At 34.1% G+C, this 20,276-nt stretch overlaps 2 protein-coding genes across 2 annotated transcripts; both read right to left on the bottom strand.

Moving 5' to 3' along the window:
• Positions 1-8,424: 8,424 nt before the first annotated feature.
• LOC112763642 (protein ALP1-like) lies at positions 8,425-9,482 on the bottom strand. Its single transcript, XM_025809263.3, has 3 exons — positions 9,267-9,482; positions 8,958-9,180; positions 8,425-8,873 (listed from the first exon to the last, which is right to left on the bottom strand). The coding sequence occupies exons 1-3, from the start codon at positions 9,480-9,482 to the stop codon at positions 8,425-8,427; spliced, it is 888 nt and encodes a 295-aa protein (XP_025665048.1).
• Positions 9,483-17,410: 7,928 nt separating this feature from the next.
• On the bottom strand, positions 17,411-18,495 carry LOC140180678 (uncharacterized). The gene is made up of 3 exons (XM_072221948.1): positions 18,420-18,495; positions 17,997-18,239; positions 17,411-17,919 (listed from the first exon to the last, which is right to left on the bottom strand). Exons 1-3 carry the CDS (start codon positions 18,493-18,495, stop codon positions 17,411-17,413), a joined length of 828 nt encoding a protein of 275 aa, XP_072078049.1.
• Between the last annotated feature and the right edge of the window lie 1,781 nt (positions 18,496-20,276).

The raw sequence follows: 20,276 nt of genomic DNA, 5'->3' as shown, positions 1-20,276 counted from the left end.
GCATTGCTTTTGATATCTAAATGTATGAATAAACAGTGCATATTTGAAGTTGAAATTTATGAATGTTGGCTCTTGAAAGAATGATGATGAAAGTGAAGTATTATTGGTAATCTGAAAAATCCAAAAATTGATTCTTGAAGTAAGAAAAAGCAGCAAAAAGAAAAAGAAAAAGCTTGCATGCGAAAAAAATGGCGAAAAAAATAAAAAAGAAAGCAAGCAGAAAAAACCAAAAGCTCTTTAAACTAAAAGGTAAGAGCAAAAATCCAATAACCCTTTAAACCAAAAGGGAAGGGTAAAATGATCCAAGGCTTTGAGCATCAGTGGATAGGAGGGCCCAAAGGAATAAAATCCTGGCCTAAGCGGCTAAACCAAGTTGTCCCTAACCATGTGCTTGTGGCGTGAAGGTGTCAACTGAAAAACTTGAGACTGAGTGGTTAAAGTCATGATCCAACTCAAAAAGAGTGTGCTTAAGAACTCTGGACACCTCTATCTGGGGATTCCAGCAAAGCTGAATCATAATCCGAAAGGGTTGACCCAGTAAAAGTGTCTGTGGCATTTATGTATCCGGTGGTAATACTGGAAAACAAAGTGCTTAGGGCCACGGCCAAGACTCTAAAAAGATGTGTTCAAGAATAAAAAAGAACTTAACTAGGAGAGTCAATAATATCATCTGAATTCTAAGTTCCTAAGGATGCCAACATCTCTGAGCTTCAATGGATAGAGAGATGCCAAAACTATTCAGAAGCAAAAAGCTACTAAGTCCCGCTCATCTAATTGTAACTGAGCTTCATTAGAAACTTTGAATTTTACTGTACCTTAACTTTATTTTTTATCCTACTGTATTTTTAGTTGCTTGGAGACAAGCAACAGTTTAAGTTTGGTGTTATGATGAGCGGATATTTTATATGCTTTTTGACATCATTTTCATATAGTTTTTAGTGTGTTTTATTTAGTTTTTATTAAGTTTTTATATGTTTTAGTATTAAATTCACATTTTTGGATTCGACTATGAGTTTTTGTGTTTTTGTACAATTTTAGGTATTTTTTGTCTGAAATTAAAGAGCTGGAGAAAAAGTCTTATTTAGAGACAGAGAAAGCATTGCAGATGCTGTCTGGATCTGACCTACCTGCATTCAGAAGAGCTTTTCTGGAGCTACAGAAGTCCAAATAGAGCGTTCTTAATGGCTATGAAAAGCTGACTTTCAGAGCTTTCCAGAAATATATAATATTTTATGTTTTGTTTCGGATTAGAAGGCCCAAAACTGGCATCCAACGCCAGTTTCCTGCCCCCTTCCAGATGTCCAGTGCCCAAAGGAGAGACCTGGTGTCCAAATGCCCAGAGAGGACCCCCTAGCCAGCGTTCAACATCCTAGGAGCCTCATAGCACGTGGATCTCATCAAAGCTCAACCCAAACACTCACCAAGTAGGCCCTAGAAGTGGATTTTAGCACTAAATAGACTGTTTTACCCTTACTAGTCATCTGTTTAATATTTAAAGTGTATTTTACATAATCATTCAAACATCACGCATACTTTCAGCATATTTTCATGTATCACTTTGTTTTTCACATTAGTATGAGTTTCTAAACCTCCTAGGTTGAGGGGAGGAGCCCTGCTGAGTCCTATGAATTAATAAAAGTATTACTGTTTCTCTTCGATCCGTGTGTGATTAATTCTAAGATGTATATTCATTTTTCATCAATATGAATGCTTTGAACTGTCATAAGGTTATCACATTCTACATGGGTTCAGAGTGCATCTTTTATCGGACAATGATTTACGGGGAGATTAGGGTCTTTGTGGTAGAGGCTAGAACCAAAGGCGCAGCATCCTACGATCCGGAAGATTCGACCTTGTCTGTGGCATTTTGAGTATGATCATTAAGGAGAATGGAATGTGCGAGCTTCATCCTCAAGTAGACTAGATCCGCACTAACCCTGGGGTTCAGATCCGGAGGAGTATTGGCGGCTGCTAAAACCAGCGTCAATCACATACAGCCTGCCATTGAAGAAATCATTCACAAGCAAAGGAAACAGTACTACCAGAGTTAATTCAGAAAGACAAAGCAACTCCAATCCTCAACTATATTCCTATTACTAATCCCTTTCAAATTCACAATCAAACTGCTTCTAAACATAACCTTCTGATCCGCTTGACTAAGACCTGCAAGATAACCATATCTTGCTTCAAACCACAATCATCATGGGATCGACCCTGACTCGCTCAGGTATTACTTGGACGACCCAGTGCTCTTGCTGGTACAGTTGTACGAAAGTGTGGGGATTCGCGTACACCAATAACTTAAAACAAAATCTCTCCTCAAAAGATTGGATTTAAAACACTATACTTTTCTTAATAAATCGAATTCAAAATAGAATAAATCTTTTCTTAACTAAACAAATCTCAAATAATTTAATTTTTCAAAACCAAATCTTTTAAAATAGCATTTCAAACAAAACCTCAACTTCATAAAAATTTTGGCAGCACCTCCCCTAAAACCCAGACTTTGCCACCCTTTTCGGGTCCCAACCGAACCATTCTCAACCTCTTTTCAATCATTTTCAATAACTCAAACTAATTCCAATATCAGAAATCATTTTCAAATCATAATTCAATACCAACAAATCAAACATATTCCAATGTCAAAATCTTTACCGATCCTCAGAATCTTTTTTGATAAATCAATAAATCTCATTCCCAATGTCTCAAATTGTTTCAAATGCGGATTTATTTTCAATACCAAATTAACCCCATACGAAGAAAAGAAAATCATTTTACATAGTATTCAATCAAACCAACTTTCCAACTCAATAATCAGAATTATCAGCATTCCTAAACAATCAAGATATTAAATATATATTCATCAAATTCAGTCACAAATACAACTCAAACTCATCATTCAGTCATTCCAAACAATCATAAATATTTGCAAATACTCACTAGACTTTCATAGAATTCATAGTTTAAAATAGTTAATTTCAAAATAAAATCCCCTACCTCAATTAGTCAAAACCTACAGAGCCAAAAAGCGTCTAAAAATCCTTTTCTCTTGGCCCAAATTCAACGACATCAAATCCAACCATTTTCCGTAGCAGTGACAGCCATAGAAGAACCGTACATGATAGTAACTCAACCCTGAGATATTAACGTCACAAAATCCTCAGTAATTATAACAAATCGCTAACAGCGAGAGTTCCAGAACAAGAAAAACTCACCGTATCAAGAGAGAAACAAAAGATGGAGATGTTGCAAATCAACGGCCCTCACCGATAACAGCGGAATCTGACAGAAATGACAGAAAGTGAAGGAATGCAAAATAGCTGTAGTGGTTTCTCCGATCACCACCGACAGCGGCACAACTGTTCGGAGATAGAGCAGCAGCCAGCGATGAACTCCAATCCACAAGAACGGCAACGGTAACCCCCTTCTCCTCCTTCCTCGTTCTGTTCTTCCAACAACAGCATGCATGGCGATGGTTTCCTCTGGCTCTCCCCTTCCCAACAGCAGCGATGGAAATCCCTCTGCAGTGGTGACGACACGACGGTGGTAAAAGCACGAAAGCACAAACCAGAGATGGCTCCTTCGCGTTCGTCTCTCTTTCTTCGTGAAGCCCACACACAGCAACAACAACGGCAGCGCTTTTCCCTTCGTGACTGTCTCTCTCCATCTCGCCTGTGAATCACACCCCTCTCCTTTAAACTCGACTCGACGGTGTTTGCTTCGTGGGTCCCTCGCTCTCCTCTTCTTCAATGGCGACGCGGCTACAACACAAGACGATGGTGACAGCAACCTTGACAGTGGCAGCGGCGTGCGGCGACGGTGGCGTGACGATGACCGATGGCAGCGTGTCCTTCTCTCTGATCTCCTCTCTCTCTCTCTCTCTCTCTCTCTATATATATATATATATATATATATATGGAAATTTTTGAGGCTGTTGCTGGATTTGGTAAGAAAGGAAAACATTGGCAATTAGGGTTAGGTTAGAAGGGGTTAGGGTTTTGTGTATGAAATTGCGGATTTTGGGTAATTTAGTAATTTAATAAAATTAAAGGGTAATAGAGTACATGAAAACTAATTTTGAATCCAATAATAATATCTATAAAATTATCATTTAATCATCAATTTATAAATTATTTTCAACTCAATACTCTAATTCAATATTTGGAGATAATTAAATTAATTTTTTTTTAAATTATAAAATAGAGCTAAAAATCTAATTATTCAAATTAAAACATATAAAATCCTTATTATCATTCAATTACTAAATATTTAAATCATAACTAAGAAATTAAATATAATAAATTATAAATAAATTTTTTATTTAATTTTTAAAAAATTTGCGGTCTTACAGGAAGAAGAGGAGGAGGAGGTGTTGGTGACGATGATAAGGAAAGAGAAAAACAACGAAAAACGTGCAGAGCGCATAAATATAAATGAGGGCAATTTACACATATAAAATGATTGAAGAAAACCTTTACGCAAATACAACATTGGCAATTTCCAGACGCAAATGCAACAAAAGCAACTATATATAATCCGCTACACCCTGTAGCGGAACTCATTTGCACGTAATCTGCTACAGGGTATCGCGGATTACGTTGAGGGCTGAGTTACTCATAAACCGCTACACCCTGTAGCGGTTTATGACCAAATGGCGTTTGTGCATAATCTGCTACACCCTGTAGCGGATTATGAGTATAGTGGTGTCTATATGTTAGGGTTTAAAATCCATGATGCAAAATGCACGAATTGATACAAAATATAATCGTCATTCGCAGTAAGTTGTACAAAAATAATACAGGTATAACTACATAACTAATACAGATATAACTGTCACAAGTCGTTAACCCTAACAGAAAATAAATAAGTCATAATTCATACATGGATAACTGTCGGAAATAAGAGAATCGGACGCTACTGCTGGTCACCGTCAACATCATGGTCGCCTCCAAATGGACCAAGTAGGTGCGAGCCTGTACCACATCGAGTCAAACGCCTAACCCTAGCCGCTCGCCGATCTCCTGGCGGAGCCTCCTGTGCCCCAACTCCAAATGCAGATGGTGGCGTCCCCCCATCCCAAACCAAGTGTCGTACGGGCTGCCTGCGGGCTCATTCAAGTCGACCGGGAGCTGGGTCTCAGGAACCTGGGACAGTACATCCGCTGGCTGTGACCTATACTCCGTAGGGTTTGAAGGGCCGCCTGGAATCGGGCTCTGGTACTGATGAACGTCGTCACCCCGTATGATCTCAGCAAAATCCGTATAGAACTGGGGTCCACCCAACTGATCGTCCAAATCCATGGTTATATTTAAATTGACTTTTTGAAAGAGTATTTATTTTTTATTTTAAAAAATTAATAAAAAAAACTATTTTATATTTAGATAAATTTTTAGAAAAAATTTTTAAATGTTAAAAGTACTTTTGGATAAAAAAAATACATATTTAAATAAATTACATAAAAGGACATATCAAAAAAATACTTTATTTATTTAATTTAAATAAGCCTGCGTCATTTGAAATTTCCATTCTTGAAAAGCTTCTAAGTTATATTTGAAATTTTACAAAGATGTGATATTTTTATTGCAATTTTACATAATAACTAAAAAAATGTATTGCAATTGTGAATGAAATAGAGAAAGAAAAGTTGATCTAGAATTAAAGTAAAAACTCATAATTAACCACAAATAATAAGAAAGTAAAGCTCTAGAACTAAATCTAAAAGAAAAAATATATACCCAAAATATATGCTATATAGTTCGCCACCATAGAACTCAACAGTTACACCTACTTGTTCAACACTATACTTTGATTCTGCTCTTCGAAAAGGAACATCGGCTCTAACAATTCCGTCTCCGTCTATCAAAACAACTGGAAATGGATCTTTTATTCATAGAAAAAAGTATCTAAGCATATCTTTATTTCTTCATTTTTTTTTTATTCTATGAAGTTTTTTTGTTTGCTACAACTGATAAAAATCGTAGTTTTGAACGATATATATGTACAAAGCCTTTTTTCTATAGTGGAGATAGTCGCACGTAATGACAGATCACGGCCATATTATTAAAAGCTTGGGGTAAAAACGGATTTCGTTCGAGTGCCCGAAAATAATATTCTAAAGCTTTTGTATGTTCTCCGTTATTTGTGTGAATAAGGCCTATGTTATAAAGTATATAACTTCGATCATAGGGATCAATTTCCAGTCGCATAGCCTCATAATACTTAAAAAGTGTTTTTGTGCTAAATCAAAATAATGATGAGCGTATAAATATGAAAAGAAAATTAGAGGGAATATATAAATACAAATATGAAAAGAAAATTAGATTTGGAGAAAAAAAATTAAGATTTAGAGAAAAAATTAGGATTAAGAGTATAAATTATAATTATTGATTATGATTTATGAAGCATGGATACTTTATTGAGTTGTTGTGTTTATGTGTCGGACGTATTTTGGATACGACATTCGTACATATTCGTTATGTCTGTTATATCTAACTGTGTCTTAAAAAAATAAAAAAAAAATTTCTGAACATGTTGGACACTTAAATATCATCACATATTAGTGTATCCAATCTTATTCTTAACATGTATTATTGAAATGAGTTTAGAAATAATATATATTATTATTTATTAAAATAAAAAATATTTGAAATACTTTATATTATTAAAAAAATATTAAAAGTATTTAAAAAATTATATTTTAATATCAATAAAATATTAAAATATTATTATAATTTATCTAAAAAATATTTTATATATATCGAATCTTATAAAATTTTAAAATTGGTGTATCCATGTGTCCTGTATCGTATCGTGTTTCATGTCTGTGTCAGTGTTAGTGTTTGTTGCATCATAGATTATAATAAAAGATATTTTTTTAAAAATTAATTAAAATATTTCTTAAAAAACTTTTTTAAAGTAATGTATTATTCGTTTTAAAAAAACAAATAAAAATATATTTTAAAAAAATTCAAGCATGCTTAAAATTTTACAAAAAATAGCTTTAATTTATAAGAAAAAAAAAATCACCCAAAAATATCAATCCAAACAAACCATTTGGTCCTCTAGGGCCATTCTCCGATTCATAAAGAGATAACTTGATTAATGCTACATAACTATTAACTATTCCAAAGAGAAAATATTCATAAATATCAATCCAAACAAAAGGGATGAAAAGAGAGTGAAAATGACAAGTGATATTCCAAACCGGATGCATTCCGACCCTTCAGGTGTATGTGGTTCAAAGATTAAATTTTATTATTAGAAATATCATTCTTAGGAATATAATGTCTAGGAATAAGATTATTTGGAATATAAAATATCTATGTTTGTTTATAAAATTTAATATCTTGGAATGTTATGTAATAATCTTAGGAATGAATAAATTTTTGTTTGGTTGAGTTTAAATTTTTGGTCATATTATTTAATATGTCAAAATTACCCTTACTCATTCAAATTAAAATATTAATAACTAAAAAATAAATATAAAGCTAATTAAATATTATTTTTTTTACATTGATTTTTTTAAATTTACAAAATTTCTCTAATAATAAATTTACTAAAATACCCCTAATAATAAATATGTTTAGCTAAAATTATTATTAATTCTAATTTTTTTTAAAATTTACTAAAATACCCCTAATATCAAATATTTTAGCTAAATTGTTTATCGATTCTAATTTTTTTAAATTTACTAAAATACCTTTAATATTAAATATGTTCAAATAAAATTATTCTTGATTTTATTTTTTTAGAATTTACTTAAATACCCCAATATCAAATATGTTTAACTAAAATTATTATTGATTAAATTTTTTTAAATTATTAAAATATTCTTAATATCAAATAATTATTATTAAAATAATTATTACTAACATATTCCTAATATTCCTATTATTATTGATTCTAATTTTTTTAAAAATTTACTTAAATACTCCCAATATCAAATATATTTAAATAAAATTATTTTTTATTCTAATTTTTTTTTAATTTATTAAAATACCTCAATATCAAATATCTTTAGTTAAATTATTATTGATTCCAAAATTTCACTTAATACAATATGTTTAATTAAAATTATTACTTTTTTACATTTTGAATTTACAAAAATACTTCTAATAAAAAATTTACTAAAATACCCTTAATAAAAATAGGTTTAATTAAAATTATTATCGATTCTAATCTTTTTAAATTTACTAAAATATCCTTAATAACAAATATCTTTAATTAAAATTAACATTATCACAATTAAATTTACTAAAAAAACATTTCTATTATCCAAATAAAAGTTACAAAGAAGTCTCAAAAGTAAAAAATTACTTGCACTAATAAGCATACATGCACAACTCTTATACAAGAACACAAACACATCAACAAAATAAAATCAACGTTACGACAGACAGCCTCATACATAAAAAATTATTATAATTATCGAGCGTGATGTCTTTTTCTCCATTGGTTCCACATTTCTTGTGCAAGTTGATCTCCCCATCTACCCCAAGCATCACTTGTCTCAATATGGTGGATCGTCTCACCATCTACTCCAAGTATATTTTGATCTTCTATCTCATCAATAGGATCCACAACCATCACTCTTCTAATATGATTATGCAAAAGGCAACAAGCAATTATAATTCTTCCTTGAGTCTTAATAGGATAAAATGATCTTCCCCTTAAAATTTGCCATCTTGCTTTCAATACTGCAAATGCCCTTTCAATGATATTCCTAACTTGTGAGTGTTTCATATTAAAAAACTCTTGAGCTGTACTGGGTTGATTATGTGGATTAAACTCACTCAAATGATATTTTTGTCCTCTATAAGGTGCCAAAAATCCTTCACAATTCATGTATCCAGCATCACATAAGTAGTAATGACCTAGTGTAACATATAAGATTGAACAAAATTAATGAAAGATCAAATAGTTACTTTAATAACATACTAAAGTCTCAATAAAAATACCTTGGGGAACACTAAACCCATTACGAAATAGTGCATCTCGCAATACCCTAGAATCCGCAGCTGAACCCTCCCAACCTGCCAATACGTAGATAAATTGCATATCAGGAGCAACCACTCCAAGCACATTGGTTATTATGTCGCCTTTTCTGTTTCGATATCTAGGCTTATCAGCCTCAAGGACATTGACTTTGATATGAGTACCATCTAAGGCTCCTAGACAATTCTAAAATCCAAAAAAAGAGATCAATTAACTCAATTCTAAAGCACACCAAGCATATTAGGTTTAATAATATTAGCAAGATAAATTACCTTGAACCATTTCCATCGTTCATCCATTCTATCCTGGCTAAATGGTTGAGGTTTCTTCAGTAAGAGATTATGACATCTCAAAATAGCAAGCAATACATCATTAAACCGCCTACTAATTGTTTCTTCAGATCTCACAAATTGTCTCTTTATTACTCTAATTTTGACGTCATGTGCTATAATATGTAAAAACATGGCAACCATTTCTTCCACACCCATATTCCTACTTGGTTCTAACCTTCCAACCTTTTAAAGCATGTTACACAATGCATGAAAGGCACATCTATCCATTCTTGTGTTTTCTATACATGCTAGATCACTAAAATAAATAATCCTATCGACACTAACATCCCTTATTACTTGCCTACTGTAACTATCATTCCATTTTTTTCAATTGCAATATAATCAAAACATAGCAAATCATCAACAACTTAACCATAAGGTCATTTATTAATTCGAAATGTAAAATCAAGCAGGCAATAACTCTCATCTTCTGTTTGGGATCCATTCTGTCAAAAAAAATATTAAAATATTTAGTTAGAAGACTTTACTATTTATTTATTCTATGTAAACTTTTTTCTATCATTTAAAAAATAAAATTAATAGCCAAAAGAACATCTCACAACACATGATATATATATTAGCCAAGAGGGATTACTACTGAAATCAATTAAACACAAGAGGATTACTTCAAGGAACACATCTTGAAAATGTTATTATGAATAATCATCCAACGTTTTACAATATCATCTTCATTAGTGTTAATAGAAATAGTCACCTAAGCACAAACACAACAAAATGAGTCATTGACACATTAACTATTGTTGATGCTTCCAGGAAGCTGACAAGATTGAACTGGCTAAGTCAACAGGGCTAGATCAGAAGCAAATTAACAATTGGTTTATTAATCAAAGAAAGCGTCACTGGAAGCCATTTGAGAATATGCAATTTTCTATGATGGAAAATCTTGGTGGCCGATTCCTTCCTGATGAATGATTATTGTATACATTATTCCCGGCCCCTCTAATATTTGTATATATCCTGATTAATTAATTACTGCTTATAATTTTCTCTTGTAAATTCCAAAATTAAATTAAAGCAGGTTACCGACTGTAAAAATGCTTAATTACTCCCAGAAAGAGAATGGGAAGTGATCATATATAATATATATTATGAGCAATGTTAGGAGTCAATATAGAAAGTTAGATAATATTGAAAATACATGGAAAGAAAAATTGAATGAATGCATGCTTATTTGCTTTTTTTGGTTCATTATCATACGTACTTCACTTGCTGTTGCTGTATTGTTGCATAGTCATTTTACTTCCTCAATTCAAATCAAACTTTTTTACTCCCAAAGTTACTCAATCACTTCTAGTAGCTTATTCATTCCGGCCTATGGGTGTGTGTTGGTGATATATAAATGAGTTTAATTGGAGGTGGACTAGAGCTAGTTGTATAAAGATAAAGTTTCTACCCCTACCCTTCTTTTATTTGTTCCTGCTTTCTCTTTTTCTCTTCTAAATAGATGAAGGATGAATCACAATATTAGTCAAATAGCATAGAAATTTAATACAAGAGTTTAAAGCAAAGAAAGCTCCTCTACATCCTGCTCTATTCTATGAACAAGCTATGAGAATACAAAATAAAGGGACTGGTGTGTTTACTCCACAGTCCTTATGAATTCTTATGCCACAAGAATCAAACCCAAAATTTTATAATACAGACCCAAAAACCTTGATAGCAGATTTGATTTCCCAACCCCTGAGTCCCCAATCAGAGCAGCTTTGAATAGATAATCATACTCCTCATCAAATGCATCAGCCATATACCTATCTTGTTAATTAACCTCTCTACCTGATTTCACTTTCACTCTTCTATCTATCTATCTATCTATGTATATGCCTTTATTGAAAATTCTAAAGGAACAAACCTAGTGACTAGTGAGGAGTTGAAAATAAAACCAAACCGAAAATAAGAATTGTTGGATATGAAAGGAGAAAGCTACAGGGTGCAAGGTCATGATCACACTTATGTAATGTTATAATTAATTAAGATTACGAAACTGGGAGGGCCAAGACACAATCCTTTCTTTGGATGGTATTATTATTATTATTATTATTATTATTATTATTATTATTATTATTATTATTATTATTATTATTATTATTATTATTATTATTTACTCTCACAGTTACATTTGAATGATTACTAGTCCTTGATAAGAGGTTATATAATTATTATTTGTTTCTAACATGTTAGCTTGTAACTACTACTTTTTCAGTCTTTCTCTGGAGCAATTCATGCTCCTCCATATCCTACTCTATTCTATGAATAAGCTATGAGAATACAAAGCAAAGGGACTAGCGTGTTTACTCCACAGTCTTTATGAATCCTTATGCCACAAGAATCAAACCCAAAATTTCATAATGCAGACCAAAAAATAATAACAATTCTAAGTTACAGCATATGACTAAAAACAGAATCAACAGAGAAAAAATAAACACAACTCTATTTTATAACCTCAGCATTCAACCTTTGATTCAATCCACCATAGTCTTTGTCTTATATATACATTGATCAAAAGGTAAAAAAAAGCCTTTTCCAATTTCAAAAAAGAATTACTTTCATTTTTCAAAGGGCTTTGAGTGTTGTAGTAATCATCAAAGAACCTCTTGTTATGCTTCCTTAATGACATTGCATTTCAAAGAACCATATATTTTATTCAGTATCACAAACCAATCAATAATAAGATTAACAGCAATGAATCAACTATTTGACAAAATATTTTAAACCTAGCACAAACTTTCATGCCAATAAATTATAGCACAAACATAGTTTAGGAAAAATAAATAAATAACAAATAAAAGATCCTTACCTGAAGAAGAAGATTTTGTGCTTGAAAAAGATGAACAAGGTTGCAGAAGACAAATTAAACTCTCTTTGATGGCTATTGCTGAGACGCGAGGAGGGAGAGAAGCGAAAGAGACGACACGAACAGGAAGCACCACTCGAGACGATGAACACGAACAGGAAGCACGAATAGGAACCGTGAGCTGTGATGATGACACGAACGCGAACGATTTTCTTCTAGAATAAGGAGCGCAGTGGTCGTGGAAATCGAAATCGGCGGCGAGGCGGCGCCGATGCCGGTGGAACCTCCGTGAATTTGAAGAAAAGCCTCGCTAGGGATTGGTTTTCATGGAGGAGGGGTCTCTGCTAGGGTTTCATTTTGTTTGAAATGAATTGAAAAAAATCTGAAGAGAAGGGTTGGAGTGAAATTAACAAGGGTATTTTTGGTCTTTTTAGTTTATTATTAACATTCCATTCCCATTGGAATTAGAGATACCTATGAAGGATATGGGAATGAAATGGGTGGGATTTTGATTCCAGGGAATAAAATATACCCAGGAATAAATTTTTAACTATTGAACCAAACATGGGAATAAGATATTCCCATCTCAATATTTCTGGGAATACACTTGTATTACCTCCAACCACACACACTTTCAGTGTTTTCATTTTGCGCGTGAGGCGTCAATAGTCAATACTATATTTGGAGTAATGCTACATAATTATTAAATATTATTATTTTTAGTTAATAATTAATTAATAATAATTTATATTTATATTTACAAATATTTTATATATAAAAAACATATAAATTATATTTATATTTATCAAAATTTTATATACAAAAATTAATATAATTTATATTTATATTTTTTAAAATTTATATATATAAATTGATAAAATTTATTTATTAAAAATAATTTAATAGTTATATTAATTAAATGATGATCAAACTACTAAAAGTTACAGAAATTAATTTATTTATGGAAGTAAAAAAGGTGATGTACAACTATATTGTATCATGGTGTGTAATTCACAAATATGGAACTGCTAAAATCAGTAACCTGTAAAACGCAGATTACGTTTTGATTGAGTTGAAATAAAAAAAGCTGCATGCACTGCAAAACGCAGCTTGCGTTTAGTGTGGGAGAAAAACGAAGCTTCGAAACGTGTTTCTGTCTTTGCATGCCAATACCTCAAAGCTCCAAATGCAACATGCGTTTGGCAAGGTGCACAGGCAAAACGCAATCTGTGTTTGGCAGCCTTCCCACCTACATGTGTGACACGTATAAAGGAGCTAGAGTGGTGGAGCCGGCCTTTATAACCAAAACACAGGCCATGAGAGTTTCAGTATCTCTTTCATTTTACTTGCTGTGAGTGAGAGTTTTGAGAGTGAAAATGTTGGGATTAAGGGTGAAAAGGAGTAAGTTTGTGAAGAGAAAAAATCAGTGAAGGTTTGAGGTTTTATTTAGTGAAAAAAGAAAAATGGTTTGTAATTTTACTTTACCTGAAGAACATATTATTGAATATTTGAATCATCTTCAATGAGTAAGTAAACCTTTTTTTTCGATGAATAAATATATTTATTTTTATGTTCTTTATTTATATGTTTTAACTAATAAATTTATTATTATTATTATTATTATTATTATTATTACATGTTTATAATAATGATGTCTATGATATAATAATAGTTCTTTTTTATCATACTGTTAGTTATCAGATATTATTATTATTATTATTATTATTATTATTATTATTATTATTATTATTATTATTATGCTTAAGTCTGAAAAGGAAAAAATGGTATCATGATTAGTATAGTAGAATATTGTTTAAGATGATAATAATAAATTATTATTATTATTATTATTATTATTATTATTATTATTATTATTATTATTAGTGACATTATTATTATTATTATTATTATTATTATTATTATTATTATTATTATTATGTTTGTTGAAAAACATTGTTATCATGAGTAGTATAATAATAAAATAATGTGTAAAATAATAGTAACAAATTATTAATATTTTATAATAATAAATAAATAATACTGTTTAATAATAATAATAAATTGTTATTATTTTGTAATGATAAATAAATAACGTTTAATAATTTTTTTATTATTTTTTAAGATAATAATAACAATAATACTGTTTAGTTACCGTTTTATTATTATTATTATTATTATTATTATTATTATTATTATTATTATTATTATTATTATTATTATTATTATTATTAGCCATTATATAATAAATAATAAATAAATACTTATTATTTTTTAATAATTTATTATTATTTTTTAAGATAATAATAATAATACTGTTTAATTATTGTTGCTATTTTTTTGAATAAATTGTTAACTGATATTATTTAGAATTTAATAATTATCATTTTCTTTTTGCAGGTTATTAGGAATTTGTTGTCCAGAAAATTCGATCCGCCAGATATTTTTAACGAGGTAGCGGCAGCGTCACTGGCATTGACTGGATTTCAACACGTTTTGCGAGTAGGCGAAATGAGAGGTCATTCTACACTACTGAGTGTCTTGGTGGAACGCCGGAGGCTGGAAACTCACACATTTCATCTTCCGGTCGTCGGTGAAGTGACAGTGACGCTAGAAGATATGAGCTATATTTTTGGTCTCTGGATTAATGGGGAGGTCGTTACGGGTAGATCAGACAGCAGTCACAAGTTTTTGGTGGAGAATTGCATTGCGTGTTTTGGTCAGGAGCCCAGTCCACAAGATCACGTGTTGGGGAAGATTAATCTTGCATGGGTCCAGCGGTGCAGAGACACCGAGCCGTGTGACACTCAGGAGTCTGTTGAGCGGTACGTCCTGGCACACATTTTCTGCGTGCTCGGAACAGTTGTGTTTTCAGATAAGTCGACTACTTCATTGAACTCGAAGTTTCTACCGCTACTTTGGAATTTTTACCGGATCTCAGGATACAGTTGGGGAGCAGCCAGTCTGGCACACCTATACAGATCGTTGTGTCATGCTTCACGATACAACTATAAAGAGATGGATGGCCCACTAATACTGCTTTTTGTTTGGGCTCCTGGCACCTATACCACGCGATCAGCTCAGCGATGTTGGTATTCCACTTGCACGACGGTGTTGTTGTTGTTATTATTATTATTATTATTATTATTATTATTATTATTATTATTATTATTATTATTATTATTCTATTTTTTGTTAGATGGAGTCATTGGCGCCGACATACAAGATATATACGGAGGCCTACAGCGCATTTTAGGCGAGGACTCGATGACATGGGAGTTGACGATGTAAGTTGTAATCATTAATGTCCAATGTTTTTATTTAGAAGAATAATTTTTCTAATCGGCCTCTTGGTAACTAATGTGCAATTTATATGGCGGCCGTATATGGGAGTGGGGGTTCCAGATGTCCTCACTGCCCATTTGGTTATGTGCTCCACCCAGTCGCCGCTAGTGTCATTCGAGTGCATAGAATGGCACCCAACAGACCAAGTTAGACGACAGTTTGGGATGCAACAGCTTCCACCAGGCCCGGCGTTCAACCATGGTCGTGATCATTGCAAGCGGTTGACAGGAGTACAAAACCACGACTAGAAAAAGATTTACAGTCAATGGGTTAACAGGTGGAGATATGACCGCTATAACACATTGCAGTTAGGCGAGGAGATTATTGACTTTCATCCTCTCCCAGTGTACTACGAGTGGTACACACAACAGTATGGGATTCACCTGCAACTGTCAGATAGAGTTGTAGGTGAAAAAGAGGTTGGCGCCGATGAACCACAGCAGTAATAGGAAGAACCAGCTGGCCTTCAGCAGCAAGTCCCGCCTCAAGATTATCAGTTTCAGGTATTATTATTATTATTATTATTATTATTATTATTAATTTTTACCGTTTTAAATTATACTTAATTATTATTGTTTAGGTTTATCTATTATCATTAATTACTATTAATTATAATTAATTGTTAATTAGGTTCCGACATATGAGCACCACTATCAGGTCCCGGCATATGAGCACTAGTATCAGATGCCGGCATATGCCCAGCAGTTTCAGGATTCGGCCTATGGCCAAGAGCAACAGTAGTGGCCGGCATATCAGCAACAGGCACCATATATACCTGAACCACAGCCAACTCAGGAACCTGAGTCTTACATACCACAATTGGTAATTCCAGCCGAGGGTCACTTTAGTCCGTTGGGTGGATCTGACACCATCAGCTTCTCTCAGGTCCTAAGAGATACAAATTATCTATTTCCAACGCCACTGCAGGAAGGGCTGCTACATCTCAGCATTCTAGTGGTCGTGCCGCCACTTCAGGTCATGCCAGTGACTTTGACTTTGATCAGTCGACAGGTCACGTAGATCCGTTCGGTCCTTCCGCACCACCACGCTCCCAGTTGTTTGATTTGAATGAGTACCCACAGCAGAAAGAAGGAGATTTGGGATACGACTTGCAGCACTGGTATGATCTTGGTGGAGCTAGTGCTCTGGGGATAAGTGGTTCCGGTTTGTATGACACTGGTGGTGCGAGCATGACAGATTTTGGTGGTCCTGACGTTTGTAGTGGGCTGGATGCCGGTGTGTCTCAGGGTCATCCGTATAACTTACAGACATAGACTGCGCCTCTGGACAAATACACCCCATCTTTGTATTCGAAAAAGGCGCCGAGGAAGTAGTCTGTTGCAGTTGATCTTGTATTCAGAGTTGTATTCAGTGTCGTATCTTATATTTAGATGATTCTATTTAGTATTATTATTATTACATATTTAGCTTTGTTCTCGTATAACTCTGTTTGAGATTATCATGTTGCACTTTTGGAACGAAATGATTATTTATTAAAAGTTACATAACGAGGTTAAAAACTTTATTTATTATAAATTGTTAACTAGGTTAAAATAAATGACGAGGTTACATAAAAAATAACATATAATTGTGAAGTACGTCATAACAAAGTTACATTGAAAATCTTAACTACTAATCACCTCCAACGGAGCTTGGACCTGCGCGCTGAGGACATCGGCTGCGGCTATATCCCTCGCGTCCACAAATAGTGCACCGGCGAGGACCACGCATATTCCGCGAATCCATCTCATTCAAGTAGCGGGTTGACTTCGGTCTTCCTTTTGTCGTGCGCCTCAATGTCCAGTTGGTGATCGCCTTCGCTCCTTCATATCTATCCCACGTAGATGGGTCACCCATCGGAACAAACTCGCCTTTGTACACCTTGCAAGTTTTAGACATCTTGTACACGTCGTGCACATATACTTGCCAATCAAGACGCTGGTTGGCGCAACGTGCATGGGAGTCGCTCGACTTGGAAATGGTCACAGTCGCAGTGTCGTTGCACAAGGTCAACAGTGTAAATGGTACCATCTTGCATTTCGCGAACCTCAAACATCTCGTTGCGCCTGTCAAATTGGTTAACCACAATGTTTCCTGCACGTCGAAAGCTTTCTTCAACTCTCTTCGTTGCAAATTCTAAATACGTGAATCCATTGCGGAGACGCTCATGAGCCTCGGTACTCTTCCGAGTGAACAATTCATTCAGCCGATAGAAAGTTGACCGAACAATGGCAGTCACAGGAAGGTTGCGTGCACCCTTCAGGACAGAATTTATGCACTCTACCAAGTTTGTCGTCATATGTCCCCAAAGATGACCACCATCGAATGCCAACACCCATCTCTCAACACCGATGTCATCGCACCATTGAGTATATGCCTTACCCCGCTCTTTAAGCCTTTGGTAGTTTTTGTTGTACTCCTGTTCCGTCCTAGAATAGCCTGTTGACAAACCATTTAATCATAAGCAGATGCCACAAATTTACTATGAATAGAACCATAACAACGAGTTGAAATACCTGTGTTCACCACGAGTTTATGCAAATATGGAGCCTTGAACCTCCTTAAGAAGTTGGACCCGATGTGCCTGATGCAGTACATGTGCCACGCTCTTGGTGGTGACCATGCACTGTTACTGCGAGTTATTGTAGCGTCAATGGAGGTATGACAGTCAGAAATAATAACCACATCATCAATAGTAACAACATATCTCCGTAAATTGGTTAGGAAAAACTCCCATGCGTCTGCCGTCTCGCCCTCGACTATCGCAAATTCAATAGGCACAATGTTTTGGTTCCCATCTTATGCAACCGCTACCAGAAGTGAAACTTTATATTTTCCGTACAGGTGCGTGCCATCAACCTGCACCAGTGGCTTGCAGTGTCTAAATGCTACAATACACGGATAGAAGCTCCAAAAAACGTGGTGCAGAACTCTTACACCTTGAACCTCCTCACTCTCACGGTAAACAGAGAGTGTTTTAATTTGAACACGAGACCTTGGCATCTTCACAGTCATTGCTTTCAACCATACTGACAGAGTCTGGTAAGAAACTTTCTAATCACCGAAAACTTTTGCGACAGATTTCTGTTTTGCCAACCAAGCCTTGTGGTAACTTACAGTGTAATTGAACCTGGATTGAACTTCTGCAATAATAGACTTCACCTTTACTGACGGGTCTGCTTCGACCAATGGCCTAATAACTTCTGCAATTGTGTCTGAGTCCAACTTGGCATGATCTTGTGAAATCATACCCATGGTGCATGTGTATTTGCCATTATATCTTCTGATCTCCCAACAAGCTTTCTTTCGAATCAAGCTATCTCGAATAAGCCAATCACAATCTGCACCATAACCCTTGTATTTCGCATAGAATGTCTGCGGCTCAGACTCATATACAGTGTAATCAACTCCTATAGAGATAGTGTAGCTTTTGATTGCAGATATCCCTGACTCTCTCGAACCAAATTCCATTCCAACACTAAACTCACCATATTCCGCTGCAGCATTGCCTTCACCTACGACATGCGCACTACCATCAGTCAAACAAGGCAAATAAAATAAACACCGTAGGTAACTTGAATTAATAATCATAACATACCCATGTTCGCATACTCAGAAAATTCTGAAGCATGCATGGCTTCGAGATCTAGAGTCCGCATAAAAGACGGAACACCAAACAGGTGCTGGCTTACAATTCCATCCGCCTCATTCTGCACTACCGGATTGCCTGCCAGATCTCCGTTATCGTTTTCGTCATCGACTTCATAGTTGGCTTCGAACTCCTCTTCACTTTCGTTATTAGCTTCTTCCCAATCTATATTCCCAAGCTCGTCAACGTTGACCTCCTCGTCAAACGCGTCCGGCCCCGTATGTTGTTCGAACTCAATGTACAGCTCTATCACCGGCATGTGAAATTAGGTTTGTCGATAAATATAGAACATCTGCTGCATGCTTGCTTTGTCAGTGATGGACATTATTTGAAACTGTATCAGCCCACCAAATACTTGTACAGGATTTCTGTACAAAATATTGCTCACCCTTGTCGAAACGTGACTTTGTATGTTAACACAAAGACCATTTTGCTACTCTACAAAACTCGTGCTGTATGGAATAGTAAATGAAAACGGACATTCACAAACAAAAGCTACTTCTTCGTGTGTGTTTGGTATAATCTCACCGTTATAATACACTCGTATATTTACAATATCCTTCGTATTCTCACTTTTTTTATCCTTCTAATAACCAAAAAAATCTCACAAGCATGAGATACATGAAAAAAAGGGAGAATGAGAGTACAAGTGAAGGAGCAGAAGTGAGGTGCGAGTTGGAATTAGCTGCATTAGCAATTTATATGCAACGCTTTTTATTAAAATATTATTTCGCATACAAAATGTAAGCTGCGTTTTGATTTCAAAAAAAATTTCAATCCAAATAAAACATAATCTGTATTTTCTCTTCGTCTAAAAAAATTAGAATAAGCCCATCTGATAAACGTAATCTGCGTTTTACTTTAAAAAAAGGAAAAGTCTAGGGGGCCAGCAATTTTATTGCATTTTGGCCAGCATGTAACCAGCAAAGAAAGGTGAGCCATTGGATGAAATCTCACACCAATCTCACACCATCAAATCATCATTGATGGCTAATTGATGGCTACTAATCACAAATATTGCTGCCCCCTAGCATTGCTCTAAAAAAAATAATAAATTTTCTCTAACAAACGCAACCTGCGTTCTTGCTTTTTCTAAAAACCAAAAAAATTTCAAATGCTGCAAGCTAAAAAATGCAAGTTGCGTTTT

The sequence above is a fragment of the Arachis hypogaea genome, chromosome 17 (genome assembly GCF_003086295.3).
Source record: "Arachis hypogaea cultivar Tifrunner chromosome 17, arahy.Tifrunner.gnm2.J5K5, whole genome shotgun sequence".
In the NCBI taxonomy this organism is placed as follows: Eukaryota; Viridiplantae; Streptophyta; class Magnoliopsida; order Fabales; family Fabaceae; genus Arachis; species Arachis hypogaea.
Note: the sequence above shows the minus strand (reverse complement) of the source record. Positions and strands in the feature narration are given on the sequence as shown.